General features: G+C 37.4%; 1 protein-coding gene across 1 annotated transcript in view; it reads left to right on the top strand.

Moving 5' to 3' along the window:
• Nucleotides 1-6,305, top strand: part of DMGDH (dimethylglycine dehydrogenase) — a 110,958-nt gene extending 104,653 nt beyond the window's left edge. Inside the window, exon 15 of the mRNA XM_044680929.1 lies at nucleotides 4,992-6,305. Coding sequence (XP_044536864.1) covers nucleotides 4,992-5,201 — 210 coding nt within the window. The 3' untranslated portion in view covers nucleotides 5,202-6,305. The remainder of the gene's footprint in view (nucleotides 1-4,991) is intronic.
• Nucleotides 6,306-20,600: the final 14,295 nt, after the last annotated feature.

Below are 20,600 nucleotides of genomic sequence, written 5' to 3'. Positions count from 1 at the left end.
TGGGTGCTCCTCAAGGTTCTGTCCTAGTCCTTATAGGTAGCTAGGTGATGCAGTGATTAGAAAGCTAAACTTAAAACCAGGAAGAGCCTCAGATGCTTCCTAGCTATGTGATTCTGGCTAAAACACTTAACCTCTGTCAACCTCAATTTCCTCATCTGCAAAATGGGGATAATAATAGTACTTACCTCCCAGGGTTGTAAGGATAAAATGAAGTATTTGTAAAGTGCTTTGCAAACTTCAAAGCATCATATAAAAGCTATTTATATTATCACTATCATCATCTTTCCTTGTGCTAACTCTCTTGTGAACTCATCATTTCCCTGAGTTTAATTATCTCCTCTATGCTTATGACTCTTAGTTCCAAATATCCAGGTCCACTCTCTCTGTTAAGCTTTATTCTCTCAATTGCCTATTGAACATTTCAAACCAGATGTCCAGGAGACATCTCAAACTCAAGGGGTGTTGTTATCTTTCCCCCTAAATCCACTCTATTTATAAATGTCCATATTTATGTGAAAAGCATTGTCTTTCTTCCTGTTTCCCAAATTTATGATCTTGGCTTTATCCTTGACTCCTCATTCTCCTTCACCTTGGATATCCACACTTCCTGTCAGTTGCCTAATCTTGTCATTTCTACCTCCATAACATACTGTAACTAGCTTTTTCTCTCTTCTCCCACAGTTCTCTCTTGTCTAGACTGATGAAATAACTTCCTAACTGGTCTCCCTGCTTTAAGCCTCTCAGCCTTAAGATGCTAATCTATTCTCCATGCAGTTGTAAAATCATTTTCCTAATGTTTGGAACTGACCATATTACTCCACTTCTCAATAAACTCCAGCAGCTTTGTATTACATCCGTGATAAAATATTATTTCTTGGTTTTGTCCTTCACAACCTGAACCAACCAACTTTCCAGCCTTTTATACATTACTAGAGATCATAGGCAGAAGCTAGTAGATAGAGAAACATTGAAGATTACTGAAAAATATAATTGTGGAAGCAATTTGCCAAGAGACATTAAAGGATGGTGTCAAGGGTACGTATGGAGATGTTAACCTTGGTAAGGGGGAGGGAAACCTCTTCATCAGAGACTAAAGTCCCTGCAGTCAGATAAAAATGAAGATGATATTAAGAGGTTTTGAAATGTAGCGTAGGGGAGAAGAGGGAGTTCAATGTGAATGATCTTTGTTTCCTCAATAATGTATGAAGAGAAGGCCTTCTGAGAGGATGGAAAGAGACTTGAAAAAGGAAGTGAAATTTGGGAACACTTTCTTTGCTGAGTGTAATAGGGAGAACAGTAGGAAAGAGTGAAAATATTGCCTTTTTGCAACGAGAACCCAGTTGGGATTATATACCATGAGTCTATAGTGTGCCCAATCCACAGGGTTGTGTCAATCAGTCAAGTACTTATTACTTTCAAGGAACTATTTTGAGCATTAAAGATACAAAGAAAAGTAAAAACATGGTCCTTCAAGGAGCTCACGTTCTAATTCAGGAGAGAACATATAAATAATTATGTACATATAAGATATATACAAGGTAAATGGCAAGCAATCTCAGAGAGAGAAAACACTAGTTTTCTCTGGAAAGTGGGGAAATTTTCTTGAAGAGGGTAGGATTTGGCTGTTTGAGTATTGAAGGCAGCCAGAGGACCCAGCATTCAGCAGCAAGGCATAATAGCCTTCCTAGCATGAGGGACAACCAGTGAAAGAATTGAGAGATGTAGTATGTCTGAGAAACATGAAGAAGACTAATGTTGCTGGATCATGACTAGAGAGGTAGGGAGGGACTAGGGTTGTAGCAGCTTCAATAGCCAAACAAGATTTTATATACGATGCTAGAAGTAACAGGAGCCATTGGAATTTATGGAGTAGGGGAGGGATAACATGGTCAGGCTGAGCTGTAAGAAGATTACTTTGGTAGCTGAGTGGAGAATGGACTGGAATGGAGAGAGGCTTGAGGCAAGGAGAATGATCAGAAGACTATTGCAATTGTTCAGATTTGAGATGATAAGGGCCTGTACCAAGTTATGGTACTATGTGAGTAGAGAGATGGAGACATATAAGAGAAAAATTGCCAAGGTAGAAATGACAGAATTTGGTAACAGATTAGATATGATAATCACTAAGGAGTGAAGAATGACATCTATGTTGTGAACCTTGGTGACTGGGGCAGTTACATGACTTCCTCCAGTAACCTTTAGCTACTTATGAGTAGGAACAGAGGAGTCAGATGGTAAGAGAAATTCAGGGCTGGGATTTGGCAAAACAAACAATGATAGATCAAGGGAGCAAGGGATGCAACGAGCAGAACAGAGTAACATTGAACTGTCAAGATTGGGATAAAAGACATGGGAAACCAGAGCAAGGAAAGTGGGGGGTGGGGGTGAACCTGAGAGGTTGAGGGATTGGAGATCACAGTAAGGATGAAGAAAAGATTTAGGATGAATTGAGGCACAGGTCAAGATGGAATGATAAGATATTATAGGTAGATAAAGTAACTTTAGAATTCTGGATCATGGATCACACTTGTGGGTGACAAAAGCATAAATCCAAGCTATAGGGATATTTACTAAAAATTGTTGGGACAACTGGAAAGTAGTTTGGCAGAAACTAAGTATTGACCAGTGGTTCCCAAACTTTTTTGGCCTACCGCTCCCTTTCCAGAAAAAATATTACTTAGCGCCCCCTGTCACATACTATCACCACCCCCTTACAGCCGCCCCCAAATGCACCTGTGGCCACCACTGCACCCACTTTGGGAATCACTGGTATAAACCAATATCTTATACCACTTGCTAAGATAAGATCAAAATGGATACATGATCTAGACATAAAAGAAATTATCATCATCAAATTAGAAGAATAGGGAAAATATTCCCTATCAGATTTATGGATAGGAGAGGAATTTATGAATAAACAAGAGATGGAGAGTATTGTGGGATGTACAACGGATGATTTTGAGTACATTAAACTAAAAAGTGTTTGTACAAATAAAACAAATGTTGCCAAGATTAGATGGAAGGCATAAAATTGGGGAAATTTTTTCATAGTCTCTCACATATGTCTCAAATCTAATATATAGAGAGAACATTGTCAAATTTATGGGAATAAAAGCCATCCCCCAGTTGATAAATGGGCAAAAGATATTAACAGTTCTCAGATGAAGAAATCAAAGCCATATATAGGTATATAAAAAATTACTCTAAATCTCTACTGATTAGGAAACAATTTTGAGATATCATCCCACACACATCAGATTGACTAAAATGACTAAAGGGCAAAATGGCAAATGTTGGAGGGGATGTGGGAAAGTTAGGACACTAATGCCTTGTTAGAACTGTGAACTGATACAACCATTTTGGAATTATGCCCAGAGAGCTATAAAACTGTGTATAACCTTAGATGCAGCAATAACATTGCTGGGTCTATTTCCCAATGAGATCAAAGGAAAAGGAAAATAATTTGTATGTTCCAAAATATTTATAGCAGTTCTCCTTGAGGTGGTAAAGAACCGGTAATTGAGAGGATGTCCATCAATTGGAGAATGGCTAAACAAACTATGATATATGATTATTATAGAATACTACTACACCATAAGAAATGATAAGGAGATTAATTTTTTTAAAACCTGAAAAGATCTACATGAGATAATGAAGAGTGAAATGAGTAGAACCAAGAGAGCACATATGTAGCTACAGATTTAATATTTGAAGAATAACTTGTGAATATTCACCTCTAGAGAGTGAACTGAAAAATGGAAACACAAAAGCATAATTTATATGTACATATCTATTTGCTGGATTATGCCACTGGTTTTAACTGAGCCAACTAGAACCCAATTTCAGAGAAAGGCTGGGAAAATATTTTATGGTGTGGGAGGAGAGAGAGTGACTGAGATACCTGGAAATAAGTTCTGGTAATAAAAAAAATTAATGAAAAAAGAATACAATAGGACATAAATAGTAGGGCATAAAAGCCTCACAGCCAAATGCAGAAAAGCAGAAATATTAAATGCATCCTTTTCAGACCATAATGCTGTAAAAATTACACTCGACAAAGGGCTGTGGAAAAAAAACAACAACTAAAAATTAATTGGAAACTAAATACCTTATCCTAAAGAATGGGTGGGTCAAGAAACAAATCATATAAACAATTTAATTAAAAAGAATGACAAAAAGGAGTCAACACACCAAAATTTCAGGGATACAATAAAAGCAGTACTTAAGGAAAAATTTATCTCTCTAAATGCTTATATCAATAAATTAGAGAAAGAGCAGATCAAAGAATTGGATATGTAACTAAAAAAAACTAGAAAAAGAACAAATTAAAAATTCCCAATTAAATATCAAATTAGAAATCCTGAAAATCAAAGGCAATATTAACAAAACTGAAAGTAATGAAACCATTTAATTAATAAATAAGACAAAGAGCTGGTTTTCTTTTTAAAAATGGACTAATTTGAACAAAAAAAGAAAGAAGAAAGTCAAATTATTAGTATCAAAAATGAAGCGTGAATTCACAACAAGCGAAGTGGAAATTAAAACAATGATTAGGAGTTATTTTGCCCAATTAAATGCCAATAAATCTGACAGTCTAAGCAAAATCGATGACTATTTAAAAAAATATATATATATATATATTGCCCAATCATAGTTACTAATAGTTAGAGGGGATTTACGTAATTAACTAGTACAAGCCCTTCATTTTATAGCTGAGGAAACTGAGGTCCTGATCAAATGTTCTTAGCACAGTACCTGGCACAGAGTATGTACTTAATAGATATTTATTCCTTTCCTCAAAAAGTGAAGCCATTTGTCTTAGGCCATAGTATATCATGATTTGAATAGAGTATTACCTTAAAGGAACAACACAATATAAAATGTGAGTGGTTTCCTGTCAAGGACAAAGGGAACACACATTTTAGTATATATAGATGACTCTGCACAAGTGAGTGACACAAATGGTGAGGATTATTTTCTTTGTCTTTCAGGTTGTTGGCAACACTACTTCTGGAAGTTACAGCTATAGCATCCAGAAGAGTCTGGCTTTTGCTTATGTCCCCATGGAGCTTAGTAAAGTGGGACAGAGACTGGAAGTCGAACTCCTGGGCAAAAATTACCCAGCAACCATCATTCAAGAACCACTGGTTTTAACTGAGCCAACTAGAACCCGGCTACAGAAAAAGCCTGGGAAAAGCTAAATCTGAAAGAAAAGGAGGGGAAAATGACCTTAATAGTTTTACAACTGCTTTGCAAATTGTGCAACTATGTGACTGTTCTCAGAATTATGAATCACTGTAGTTCTCCTGAGGAATTTTTCCCCCTCAAATTCCACTAATGTATCAACTTCTAAATCAACCAAATCCAGATTTAAGTCCATTCTAAAACTCTTTCCCTTATTCTCTGGCTGTTTTCTAAATTTAAGGCAGAATTTCAAATAGATGATTTATGTTGTTCTTTCAAACCAAAAATTTACTGACAATTTATTTCTTAAATATTTTATCATATAGTATTAAATCAGCAAAAAGATCCCAAGAAGCTGTTTTTTCCCCAACATGTAATCATCATAACTGTTAGAAGACAAGTGGTTTTCTAAACATGTATTTTTTTTTGTTCACAAATCAATGAGAGAATAGTTCTGTTCATGTCTCATAAAAACAAGCAAGAGCATTCATTGCCTTGTTAGATACTCTTTACTAGACAATCTCAAATTGTCAATTCAAATTCAAAATAAGCAATTGTAGAAAATATTCAAATAAGCAATTGTAGAAAATGCTCACAGTAGAAATAATCTTAAAGCTTAACTAGTTTAGTACTTGACTAGTTTAATGACAAGTCTTTTCAAATTTAAAGAATATTAGATGTTTTCACAACATCTGCCTTGGAAACAACTTAGACTTTGTTATAAAACAATCTTTATTGTCCTTTCGAAGGTCGTTTTAGGAGAAAAATTGCTAAGAAGAAAGAACATAGTCTTCCTTAGGAATTGTTCCTTCCAAACCTTCAGCAAAGAAACTGAAGCATAAATAGATTGTGCCAGTGGAAACACGGTTTGAATAATGAATACCTATCGTTGAAGAAAGAATTAATGGAAGTTGACATCACACTGAGCTGTTCTGAATATCATTTTACAAAGCAGGTCAAAATAAAGTATAAAAGCTGACAGGGCTGCACTTAGCGTTACGCACAGTGAGAAATCCATTTGGAAATTATTCTTTGTTCGACTTTCAGAAATGATTTGGGTCTACTTGGCTGAACCAATCCAAAATGTTCCTTTTCTTAAAGGTGACACTATTTATAACCAACCAGTGTGTGGAATGTATGTTTTTTGCTCAAATACATTTGCTAGTTATTAAAGAAAACGGGATATGAAACATGAAAAAAAAACCCTACAGTTAGAGTGAATAAACTATAACAACACTTCTTAATTTGTATATTTCAGAAACATGACAAATTTACCAATCTCAGATGTGTTATGAAATACAAGATGGTGGTCAGACACTGGGGCTCTCAAACCCACTGGTTTTTTTGGGTAGACCATTTCCTTGTGTAGGAAAATGAAGATGCAGCCATCATCTCAGCATTGTTTCTGCTTTAGGACCTTTACAGGATGGCCTTCTCTGTGAATTAGCATGCCAGCCTTCCTAATGATTTTTGACCAACAATAAATACTAGATGCCACTTCTTTTCCCAGTACATAACCATCACTGAATGCCTCCTTAGACTAAGACACAAAGAAGATCAAATGAGTCCATGCTCTAATGGAATTTACAATCTAGTTGGAGGAATATGATAGGATCTAGAGTTAAAAGGGATTTCAGATGAGGAAACTGAGGTACAGAAGAGGTAGGTGAATTGCTCAAGGTCACACAGGTAGTTAAGTGTCAGTAGGAATTGAATCCAAGTTCTCTCACTCTAGAGCCCTTGAACCATGCTATGGACAGGGTTCTAAACTGAGAGTCAGGAAGATGTGCATTCAGATCTGATCTCAGACTACTACTGTTTGTGTGACTCTGAGTAAGTCACTTAATTTATATTTTCCTCAGTTTCTTCAACTGTAAAATGGGGGTCATAACTGAATTTACCACACAGAGTTGTTATGAAGATCAAATGAGATATCAGCAAAAAGCTCTTGGCACAGTGCCTGGCACATAGCAATATAGAAATGCTTTTGAATATATATGATATATTAATATGTTAATATATGCTAATATATTTGCTGTGCAAAGTGTATATGCATGCATATGCTTACATATATGCTGAATAAGTGCTTATTCCCTCCTCCTCCCCAACTATGATCCAGACACAAATATATTATGATTATACAGTCACAGCACAATAACTATAAAACAAGTTCACTATAAAATTGATCAGAAGCATGCCATGTCCAATTAACCATTAGGCTTTCCTCCTGCTTCCATTACTGCTTTCTCAGAGTGTGTATGTAAACTGCATTTTCCTCTTATGCCTGAAGAACCAAATGCTGTAATTTTTCTTTTGAACCCCTTTAAACTAGTAGGATTGTCCCTAAGTTTGCCCTAATTTTGGAGAACAATAACAACAAAAAAAAGACAGCACATGGGAGGCTACTTTTTTTTTTAAGCCCTTACCTCCCATCTTAGAATCAATACTATATATTAGTTCCAAGGCAGAAGAGCAGTAAGGGTTAGGCAGTGAGGGTTGCATGACTTGCCCAAGTTTCTGACACACCAGGATCTTCCATTTCTAAGCCTGGTTCCCAATCCACTGAGCCACTTAGCCGCACCCTGAAGGATATTTTTTGTTTTTGTTTTTGTTTTTTTTATTTTTTAGACTATTTTTCCATGGTCACATGATTCATGTTCTTTCCCTCTCCCCCAAGCTCCCTCCCTGTAGCTGATGCACAATTCCACTAGGTTTTACATGTATTGTTGATCAAGACCTATTTCCATATTATTGATATTTGCACTAAGGTGATCATTTAGCGTCTACATCCACAATAATATCCCCATCAGCCCATGTGTTTAAGCAGTTGTTTTTTCTTCCTTTTTTCTACTTGCACAGTTCTTTCTCTGGATGTGAATAGCATTCTTTCTCATAAGTCCCTCATAGTTGTCCTGGATCATTGCATTGCTGCTAGTACAGAAGTCCATTACATTCCATTTTACCACAATGTATATCAGTCTCTGTGTACAATGTTCTTCTGGCTCTGCTCCTTTCACTCTGCATCAATTCCTGGAGGTCTTTCCAGTTCATGTGGAATTCCTCCAGTTTTTTATTCCTTTCAGCACAATAGTATTCCATCACCAGCAGATACCACAATTTGTTCAGCCATTCCCCAATCAATGAAGGGCATCCCCTCATTTTCCAATTTTTGCCACCACAGAGAGCGTGGCTATGAATATTTTTGTACAAGTTTTTTTCCTTATGATCTCTTTGGGGTATAAACCCAGCAGTGGTATGGCCAGATCAAAGGGCAGACAGTCTTTTATAGCCCTTTGGGCATAGTTCCAAATTGCCCTCCAGAATGGTTGGATCAATTCACAAGAGAAGATACTTTTTAATCTAAGGGTGATATATCCCAAGCATGGGGGACAGATCAAAGATGGAGAGACTTCAAATGGAATATCATGTGTCATAAAACCTAGGAATAAGACCTGGTAAAAGTATGTGATTCAGTTATCTTACAACAATAACAATAACATCCTAAAACCTATGACTGAGGATGAAGAAGGATGAGGAGGGAAGTGGACAATGTAAGACACCCCACCTCTTCATTTGAGAATCAATTTATAATTTTCCAAAGCATCCCACAATAATACCTTCTTCTATCTTATCCTTTCTCAAACTTAAGCTGGTACTAGAATAGTGGTGACTGATAGGGCAAAGCTATCAAGGATTCTTAAGATTTTCAGTTGGAAAAGACCTTAAAGATCTGAAACAACAATGTCCAGTGCCACTGCTCTGTGTCACTCTCTTCCACCAAGCCTAGGCCTTTCCCTTGGTCAAATGTCCTTCATCTTCTTCCCAACTCAGATGAATTTCAATGAGATTATGAAACGGGTGAATGTCCTAACCCACAGGAGGATCTTTGGGATCTTCTCTGCTCACATCCTTCAGGTGCTAAAGTCAGCTTAGAAGGGCATGAGCAGCAAATATTTCATGATCAGTGACTCCATCACAGTGAATGCTGATTCCTCAGTGCAGCTGCAGGCAAAAGAAGCTATGTGCCAGGACATGCTGGGCATAATAATGCTACCAAATCCAACTTGGAAAACATCCACTCAGATCTGTTGGGATTATCTAAGAAAGCTTCATAGCCTGAGATCCAAATCCAAGAGGAAGTCTTTGAAGGCATTGGCAAAACCATTAAATGTGAAAGTGAGAGCTAAACTTTTGGCACCCATGCCCAGCTCCAAGATGGTGCGGAAAGCCATCTCCACGGAGTCCTTTTGAGTCAAAGAGCCCAGAAATGGCCAGGAAGGAGAACACCTCCAAGTCAGGCAGACAGGCAGAGAGCAAACATTTATTAAACAATTACTATGCGCCAGATACTGTGCTAAGCATCAGGAATACAAATAGAAACAGAAGACAATTCCTACCTTTAAGAAGTTTATATTCTATTGGTGAAGATCACATAAAAGGGAGCTGAAAATGGGTGTGTGTGTGGGTTGTAGGTGGCACAGGGGCATAGTGGAGAAAGTTCTGGGAAGAAGAGTCAGTGCAGCAGTGCTCCCTGTAGGGCTGAAGATATTTCCCCTACCCCAATGATTAAAAGTCAGAAAGGTCCTGGGGGAGGGGGTGGAAAAGATTAGAATGGAAAGCATCAGTTCTTGCTCAAACCATCACAATGTATAGAATTAGGCTTCTTAACATTAATAAATAAAAAATTAATATGGAATAGGTTTTTTAACTTCCTTTTAAATTTTATTTTTCAGTATAATACAAGGTACACAGTTATATCACAGTTAACTGTTCTCCAAAATGTCTGGGACTGGTAGCAAAAACATTCACCATGGTGAAGTTTTTAGAGGGAGGGTATAAGATCATTTCCAATAATTGCATTCATTTGCAAGGCTGGTGTGTAAAACTATGCCCTCCATATCTCTGGGTAAAGGACCTTAAGAAGATCATTTCTTCATATTGTCAGAGGAGAACCAAAACCATTCTTGAATGGTTTCTTTTAATATAATGAGCAAGACGAGCTAGCTACAAAACTTTAATTCAAAGGTTTGTATTTCCACGAAAGGTTCTGGGATGCTAATGAGTGGGCAGCTAAGTGGCACAGTGGATAGACTCATCTTCCTGAGTTCAAATCCAGCCTTAAACACTTACTAGCTATGGGACCCTGGGCATGTCACTTAATCCTGTTTGCCTTAGTTTCCTCCTCTGTAACATGAGGTGGAGAAGGGAATGGCAAACTGCTTTGGTATCTTTGCCAAGATAATCCTAAATGAGGTCATGAAGAGTCAATTGAAAAACAATTGAATAACAACAACAATGAATAATAGTATTGAGTTTCCTGGGGTCCTCCAGTCTTTCATCCCATTTCCTTCTTGAACTATTCATTGACATAATGAGGCAATGAATAAGATCAACCACCACTTACCATATTTAGCTAGTGACCAGTTTTTTTCCTTATGAAGAAATAACTGTTTTTTCTTATCAGTTTTCTCATAGCTCCTACTGAGAAATCTCTTTTGCTCTATCTGAAGGATTAGACAAATAGCAGAGAGGGATCAAAGAGGCTAGGTCTTGTAAAATTATCTTGAAAAGGGCCTTGCAAGAGAAACTGAGAAAAAAGTAGGACTCTCAGACTTCAGGTGACTATTTTTGTAGCAGCGATCATAAAAATTTGATGTCAGTTAAAAAAGAGAAAAGTAGGTAGATGGAACAAAATACACAAGCAAGAATCAGAAACCACCAAACTAAGTTGCCCATTATTTGATAAACCACTAATTGTAAACTTCTTAGGAAAGGTTTTGCTATTGGACAGGTACTGCTTGGAAAATTGGAAAGCAGTTTGGCCAAAAAAAATTTTTAATTCAACACCTTACTCCATAGATCAGAATAAGTTCCACTTCATACAAAACTTAATATAAAAGGTCTAATCTTTTTTTTTTTCAATTGAAGAAAATGGAAGTACATTTCACACTTATATAGTAGGGACAAAATTCATGACCAAACTAGGGATAGAGTAAATCATACAAAATAAGAAAAGATAATTTCAATGATATGAAATTGAAAAACTTTTTCATAAACAAGATCAATGCTGTTAGGTAAACTATCAAAAAGAAAAAAATGATTCTGTTTGACATATCATTAGAAAAAGTCTGAGATCCAAGATATACAAGGAATTAACATAAATACTTAAGGTCAAGAACCAGTGATCAAAGGGTTTGGGCAAAGAGTTTAAAAAATAATAAACTATTAATAATATGAAATATTGATAAAAATAAGTATACTCATTAAAACAACTCATAGAATTTTTCTTACAAGCATCAAATTGTAATTGATGAAAAAAATAGAAATAGTCCATATTGTGGGTATTTAGGTGAATAGAATGCCAGACCTGGAATCAGAAAAACTCATCTTCCTGAGTTCAAATCTGGCTTTAGATATTTATGATTCTATGTGACCCTGGGCCAGTCATTTAACCCTGCTTGCCTCAGTTTTCCTCATCTGTAAATAAGCTGAAGCAAGAAACAACACTCCCAATGTCTTTGCCAAGAAAACTCCAGATGGGGTCATGAATAATTGGACATAACTGAAAACAACTGAACAATAACAATTAATATTTGCAGTAACAGATAAAAATCTCTAGAGCCAGGAAGACCTGGGTTTGAGTCCTAGTTTCTAGTAAAGTCATGAGGGCACACATTGTACTTTTCCACCTAAGACTACCAGCACCAGAAAAAGACCAGTCATCCCAATTGTCTTTATTTTATCTCCCCCACTTCAGAGTTCAACATGCCACTAGGGGCAAAGGAAGGAAGTAGGGAAGCAGTAACAAAGTCGAAAAATGATTTTGCTAAGAGGGTTGCTAAGCTTCCTTTTGTTATCTCTGAGTAAGTGGCAGGAATTATTCTACCTATACTGGCAGTAATGTAGCAGGTAAATAAAACAGTGGGGAGTAGTAGAGGGAGAAGAGGGAATGATGGGGTGAGTTGGTTAATTGTCAGGACACAAATAACACAAGGGAATCACACCCACTCCCACAAATAAAGGACAGAGATTGGGAATGAGTGGTGACAGGACTGAGAGAGTGGCAGTTGAGGCCAGCTGTCCTCCTAACTCTAATCAGGGATTAAACTACACAATAGTGAGTCCTTGTTGGTTGTGGAGAAGGAAACAAACAGGAAGTTATATAAACTGTTTAATAAAGTTAAGGGAAGGAAGGTGGAAGAGGTTTGGACTAAACTAATAAAGAGGGTACAGCCAACTGTCAGAATGACTGGCTTCTCTCTGGCTCTAGCACAGACAGACAGTCTGGCTGAATCAGGAGGGGCTACTAAGCGCTTTGGAGACAAAAGGATTTCTCATGCCACTGGAGATATTGCTCCAAGCTGAAACCTTGATGTTACAGGTCCTGGAACAAATCCTTGATCAGCTAGTAAATCCACAAACTAAGGTTAAAGACACTCTGTAATTGGCCCACCCAATTACAATGATTTGTACTTCCCTCAGTCTAGGTACTTGCTTGATGTTCTTACCCAAGGTCTCCAAAGTTTCAGGATACAGACAGCTAACAGGATCCCAGCTGCCAAGCTCCTTACTTCAGCTCTTGACAGTTCACCACTCAACCACCTTCTCCAGCTCTTGCTGCATTCTACACAGAATGTCCATGTCACTCAGCCAAGATCTTATTTCCTGTTGCCTGTGGATTGCTACATATCTATTTTACCGTATCTTTATATCCTACCTTATAAATTTGCCTATAACAGTAGGGGCAGCTAGGAGGCACAGTAGATAGAGTTCCAGGCATGGAGTGAGGAAGACTCATCTTCCTGAGTTCAAATCCAATCTCAGACTCTTCCTAGCTGTGTGATCCTGAGCAAGTTGCCAAACCCTGTTTGCCTCAGTTTCCTTGTCTGTAAAATGAGCTGGGGAAGGAAATAGCAAACCATTCCAGCATCTTTGCCAAGAAACCTACAAATGGGGTCATGAATAGTTAGACATGACTAAAAAATCTCTGGAGCCAGGAAGACCTGGGTTTGAATCCTGCCTCTGGATTTGAATCATGCTGGCTGAGTGACTCTGGGTAAGTCACTCTCTTAAGAGTGTAGGTTTCAGAGCAACAGTGCAATTCATCAAATCATTAGTAGATGGAGTTTTCTCATTGGGAGTGCCCTGTCCCAAGGAAGTCCCAGATCTAGTTCCCATCCCACTAATCATCATGAGAGAACAATCTTTTTGTCTCTTCCTTCTAGAGAATTCTCAACTGTCTACCAATGAATTCAAGTCACCACATCTGGAAAACTACATGTAAATGTTGACTAGCCAGCTGAGACTTTTGAGGAATTATGGTGAATGGGAGAGAAACTACTAAGAAAGGGAAAAAAAGGTGAATATTTTAGAGTGATTTTAAATGGAGTTTCTCTTTCTAAATCTTGCTGCTGATTTTTATTGGAAATATATAGAAATGCTGATGATTTATGTGGGTTTATTTTGTATCCTGCAACTTTGCTAAAATTATTATTTCCACTAGCTTTTTAGTTGATTTTCTAGGATTCTCTGAATAGATCATCATGTCATCTGCAAAGAATGATAGTTTAGTTTCCTCAATGCCTACTTTAATCCTTTTAACTTCATTTTCTTCTCTAATTGCTACTGCTAGTGTTTCTAATACAATTTTTTTTAAACCTTTACCTTCTGTCTTGGAGGCCAGATTTGAACCGAGGACCTCCCATCTCTAAGCCTGGCTCTCAATCCACTGAGTCACCCAAATGCTCCTTCCAATACAATATTAAATAATAGAGGTGATAATGGGCATCCTTGCTTCACTCTTACTCTTATTGGGAAAGCTTCTAACTTGTCCCCATTGCAGATGATACTTACTGATGGTTTTAAATATATACTATTAACTATTTTGAGGAATGCCCCATCTATTCCTATACTTTCTAGTGTTTTCAATAGGAATGGATGTTGTATTTTGTCAAAGGCTTTTTCTGCATCTATTGAGATAATCATGTGATTTCTGTTAGTTTGATTATTGATATGGTCAATTATGTGGATGGTTTTCCTAATATTAAACCATCCTTTTATTCCTGGTATAAATCCTACCTGGTCATAATGAATAACCCTTGTGATGACTTGTAGTCACTTTGCTAGTATTTTATTTAAGATTTTTGTATCTATGTTCATTAAGAAGATTGGTCTGTAATTTTCTTTCTCTGTTTTTGATCTACCTGGCTTTGGAATCAGTACCATATTTATGTCATAAAAAGAGTCTGGTTAGACTCCTTCTTTGCTTATTTCATTGAATAGTTTGTGTAGTATTGGGATTAGTTGTTCTTTAAATGTTTGATAAAATTCACTTGTGAATCCATCTGGCCCTGGCGATTTTTCTTAGGGAGTTCTTTGATGTCATGTATAGGGGGCCATGCCTCTATATGATTTTTTGGGGTCCTGAGCGGCGTGGTGGCATAGGATGGTTAAAGCAGGAGAAAGAAAATGAGAGCAACTAGACTAGTGGTTAGCCCATGCTGTTCCAAATTCTGTGGGCATGGAAGTTTATTATATATCCTTCTCAAAGAGGTCACAGTTGGTAAGGGGCAATAAATCACGTACAATCCATTGAAGTTCAAAGAATACAAATGCAAAGACAAATGGTCAAATTCCAAACCCCAATTCAGCAGGTTATAATTCCGGGAGAGGAAATATCCTATGGAGATGCTCATCAATTGAAATCTGCATACAGACTAAAGACTCAGGTTTTAATCTGAGTCTGGAATCAGCATTTGTTTAAGGTTAAGGCTTCTTCAATTATCAAGGGAGGAAATTATCAATTCAATAGAAGCTGGTTTACCACTTCAAAGCTCTCCAATAAGAATTGTAAAAAAGGTGGGGATCAAAGACTGAGTCAGAAGAGGAGCCTCAGATTTTTATCTTAGATGACCCATTCAGTCTGCATCCTGACATGCAGGGCAGAAAAATCATACACACAGTTTTACTTGCCGATGATTTTGTAATGGGATCCAGATAAAATATCTGTTACAGACTCTGTTTCTCTAAATGACTCCTAATAACCTTTTTGGAGGGATCAAGTTGATTTTGGATTAACCTACCTTCTGGTACCAGAGCCTTTTTGAGGCTCAAGTGACCAGGACCAAACACAAAGACTGCCTCAGCCTGGATTGGTCACGTAGGGAATCCAGATAACAGGCCCTAAATTTGATCCTATTTCTCCAAAGGTTTTACTACATAGAACGGCTTCCCACAGTCATGTTCACTTTCTTTTTCTGAGATGGGATTATTTAAGTATTTTATTTCCTCTTTTGTTAATCTAGGCATTTTATATTTTTGTAAATATTTGCCCATTTCAAGAAGATGAATATTTTAAACTATAGGTCGATTAACTTGACATCAAATCCCAAAAGAGTCTAGAAAGGGGTAATAAATGGAAAGCTTAGGGGCACTTAAGGCAGTTAGGTGATGAAGTGGGTAGAACTCCAGTCCTGGATTTAGGAAGATCTGAGTTTAAATCCAGCCTCAGGCACTTATTAGCTGTGTGACCCTGGGTAAGTAATTTAACCCTGTTTGCCTTACTGTTCTCATTTGTAAAATGAGCTAGAGAAGAAAATGGCAAAGCACTGTAATACTTTTTCCAAGAAAATGGGGTCATGAAGAGTCAGACACATGTAATTAACTAAAAAATAACACCACAATGAGCACATAGAGAGTTGATGATTACTAAAAGGAAGCAGGGGTTCATTAATTACCCATCATGCTAGAATTCATTTCATTTCATTTTTTCTCCCCACAGGAATACTAGGTCAGAGAAAAATAGTGTGGACAGTCTATCTAGAGTTCATCAAGGTATTTGAGAAGGTTTCTTGTAATATCTCGATGGACAAGAAAGGTATGGACTAGAAAGAATATCCAGGTAGGTTCAGAACTGGTTGATTGAAATGACTTAAAATAATGGTGTTTTCCTTCTTTGCAGAGATTGAGGTTTATGGGCAAGGAATTTACATTTATTGATTTGTACTTACATGTATTGATTGGTTTTATTAAATTCCTTTCTCCCTTTCTTTTGTATTCCTTATGATAAAGTGTGCTTGATATGAAAACAAAACAGTAATAAGGCATATTTTGTTTGGTTTTACTTGGTTTTGAAGGTGGGCTTTTGCAGTAAGGATTACTGAGCAATTTCTTCAGATACAGTTCACTTACCTCTTCCTATTCACCTTTGTAAATATTGTGCCTGTCCAATAAAACTAATGTAATGCACTACCTATCCTAAATGGCAAGTAGGTGGCACATGAGAGAACTATAGGAATCATGTAGACCAAATTGTTTCCATCTTTTAAAACTGGCTCCATTTTCCTATCTGCTTTTCCAAATTCTACCTGAATGTTAATTGGGGGAATTGAGTTACATTCTATTTCACATCTGAAAAAGTCTACCTGTTTATTCTTCTTTCTCCCAACTCTCAAAACTCATTCATCCCTCTCCTAACTTGGAGAGCTCCTAATCTTCTCTCCAATTAGAAATTAGATTACCTAATCTTGTATTCTGGTTTATTTCCTTTTGTTTTCTTTTAATGTATAAAAATCTGTCCCCCTCTGTAGTGCCAAGTTGAAGAGGCCAGGTCTTGATTTCATTTACAATTGGCATGCATTGCTTAATAAATTAATATGCTCCAAAGTTCAAACCTTTGTTTCCTTAATATTTCAGATTTCTCTCACCATACATAGTAGAGTTTTGGGCCTGGAGTCAGGAAGACCTGAGTTCATATCAAGCCTCAGACACTTATTCATTATGTTACTTATGTTATGTTCCTTCCTTTTCTCTCTTTCTCTCTCTATCTTTCTCATTTATTTATTTATTTATTTATTTATTTATTTGTTTTTAAGTATTTTCCCCGGTTACCTGATTCCTGATTCCTGTTCTTTCCCTCCCCTGTTCCCTCCCCTCTCCCAGAACTGACAAGCAATTCCACAGGGTTATACATGTAGTATCACTCAATACCTATTTCCATATTATCTTAGGCAAGTTTCTTAACCAGTGTCGGCTTCAGTTTCCTCAACTGTAAAATGGGGATAATAGTAGCTTCTACCTGACAGAGTCGTGAGGAACAAGTGAGATACTATTAGTAAAATGCTGAGCACAGTACTTGGCACATTTTTGTACTAAATAAATGCTTATTCCCTTCTCTATCCAATTACATTTATAATCTGTGATAAAAGCATTTTTATGGCACTCCACTGTTTGAAGGTCAGGTCTGTTAACATTTATTCATCTCCTAGGGTTCTGTAGTACTCTGAGGGAGTATAAAGTCTCTCTGCCATTTGCTAAAGCTCCCATTGATTTTCCCTCATTTTAGGGCATCAGTGACTAGCACCCTACTTAAAGTAAGAATAGGTTTTAATATTGAAGATATTGACTTCCAAATTATAGCAAGAAGAAACATGCAAACATTATACCCAATATTTTGGGAGTACACTATGGAGAACAAGAGGATTAGTTTTGAAGATCAGTTTAGCTCTTACATAGCATTAGTCCTTTAAGTTCAAATCTTTTGGACTGGCACCCCAAGCTGTTGCTTTTCTGAGCTTTTTTTCTAGGTTGGGTGACAATAGACCTGGAATCTAGGGCTCTAAGGTCTTTGTGGCGTGAGTTCTTGGATTGGGCCACCACTCCTCATTTCTAGAACTGAAAAGGACAAATGAAACAAGGGCAAAAAAACCGACCCTAGGCCACATGGCTTAAAAGGGTTCTCAGAGATTACTCTATTACAAATATGAATAATATGGAAATAGGTTTTGAGTAATAAGATATGTATAAATCAGTAGAATTGCTTGTCAGCTCTGGGAGGGAGGAGGGAAGAAAGGAAGGAGAGAACATGAATCATGTAACCATGGAAAAATATTCTAAACAAATAATGTGAAAAAAATAAAAAATAAATAAAAGGATTCTCAGGCCCTCTTATAGCACGATGTTATCCAGTGTGAGCAAATTAGTTCTTTGTTCCATTTTGGGAATGGTGGAAAAGAGCAACTACTTTAGTTGGGTGGTTTTAAAGACTCAGACAGTTCCATACATATAGCCAGTGGAAAGAGGCTGATTTCAATATGGTAGGCTACCACAGAATGTGTACACATACACAAGGTTCTAGTTCACCCACATAGATGACTTTATCTTAGGTGACTTGGATATATGCCAAACCCTCATTGCATAAGTAAGGTATATTTTTCATCTACTTTTCTTTTCTTTTCTTTTCTTTTCTTTTCTTTTCTTTTCTTTTCTTTTCTTTTCTTTTCTTTCCTTTCCTTTCCTTTCCTTTCCTTTCCTTTCCTTTCCTTTCCTCCTTATTTTCTGTCTTAGAATCTCTACTAAGTATCAGTTCCAAGGCAGAAGAGTGATAAGGGCTAGGCAACTGGGGGTTAAGTGACTTGCCCAGGGTTATACAGCTAGGAAGTATCTGAGGCCACAGTTGAATCTAGAACCTTCTGACTGTCTATCCAGTGAGCCACCTAGCTTACCCATGACTGTAGTTTGCCAAAGTAATACTAGTGGAGTAGAAACCCTGGCAGCTACTGACCAGCTGGAAAGGCATCAAGTGTAGTTCTGATGACAGGACCTATATGGTACTCAAGGATCAGGTTGGCTCAATTCAGACATACTTATTATTAGGCTGTAAGACAATGGATTCTTTGCTTGTACTCATCAAAGGAGGTAACAAAGGAGGGGTGCAACAGAAAGAGGGCTGAGTTTAGGGTCAAAGGATTTGGGTTAAAATCCTGCTTCTGCCATTTAGTACCTGTGTGAAGTTGAGCAAATGACCTAACAATTTTGTTTTTCCATTATAGATGACTCGGCTGAGCCCCTTTGAATATCTATAAATCTCATGGAGGTAGCCCTCTAATGTTCCAGGATAACTTCCATAATACCATCCTTCAAGGTAATCTTACTCCAATGCTTTATCTTGATATGGTAGAGACTGGTTTTCTTTGCTCTTACTTCTCCCCCCTCCCCCCCATGACTGATGTGTATTTCCACTGGTTTTAACATGTGTCATTGATCAAGACCTATTTCCAAATTGCTGATAGTTGCATTGGTGTGGTAGTTTCGAGTCTACATCCCCAATCATGTCTGCCTCAACCCATGTGTTCAAGCAGTTGTTTTTCTTCTGTTTCCACTCCTGCAGTTCTTCCTCTGAATGTGGGTAGCGTTCTTTTCCATAAGTCCCTCAGAATTGTACTGGGTCATTGCATTGCTGCTAGTACAGAAGTCCATTACATTCCATTTTACCATAATATATCAGCCTCTGTGTACAATGTTCTTCTGGCTCTGCTCCTTTCGCTCTGCATCAACTCCTGGAGGTCTTTCCAGTTCACATGGAATTCCTCCAGTTTATTATTCCTTTTAGCACAATAGTATTCCATCACCAGCATATACCACAATTTGTTCAGCCATTCCCCAAGTGAAGGACATATCCTCCTTTTCCAGTTTTTTGCCACCACAAAAAGCACAGCTATAAATATTTTCGTACAAGTCTGTTTATCTATGATCTCTTTGGGGTACAAACCCAACAATGGTATGGCTGGATCAAAGCCTACTAACTTTCTGACAGAGTGGTGATACTCAAGACTACAGCCAATGTAGAATGTTTTAACTATATTATATATTTGGCCTTTTCTTTTTCCCATTGGAATGAGAAAGGAGGGATAGGAATAAAGTAGCCCTTCAAAGAAACTCACAAAGGAAAAAAAAGAAAAAAAGAAGAGGATCACTGACGTATTTTTTTTAATGCAAAGAGAACAGAAGGCTAGAAAGAATTAGACAGGTAAGATAGCTTTGAAAGTTGCATATTGAATTTATTTTTAAAAGGACAGGAGACAGCTGGGTAGCTCAGTGGATTGAGAGCCAGGCCTAGAGATTGTAAGTCCTGGGTTCAAATCTGGCCTCAGACACTTCCTAGCTATGTAACCTTGGGCAAGTCACTTAACCCCCCATTGTCTAGCCCTTACCACTCTTCTAGCTTATGACCAATAGACATTGATTACAAGACAGAAGGTAAGGGTTTTTTTAAAAAAAGGAAGAACAGCACTCTTTTTAATTAATAGATGCACAGTGTCATGTGCAATTCTGTTCTTCTATGTACCTATATGGAAATACAATATAGTGTTTGTTTGGGATAAGAAAAAAATTAATCATTCCTCATTACGAGCAACCAATCCTACTTCTGAAAAATTCAGTTTTGAAGAGCTTTTTAGCCAGAAGAGCCTGATTCCCTCATTTGTCTTTTCGTACTCCTTGCCCAGGTCACAGTCTTGCCCATACGTGGCTGCTTAATATTTATCAAAGTGAATGAGGAAACCGAAGCTCCCGAAGCCAAGGGTAGTGGGAACAGTGGATTTAACGGCTTATATCCTTGTGTAGCCTCGGGCAACTCA

This window comes from Gracilinanus agilis, chromosome 1, assembly GCF_016433145.1.
Source record: "Gracilinanus agilis isolate LMUSP501 chromosome 1, AgileGrace, whole genome shotgun sequence".
NCBI lineage: Eukaryota > Metazoa > Chordata > Mammalia > Didelphimorphia > Didelphidae > Gracilinanus > Gracilinanus agilis.
Note: the sequence above shows the minus strand (reverse complement) of the source record. Positions and strands in the feature narration are given on the sequence as shown.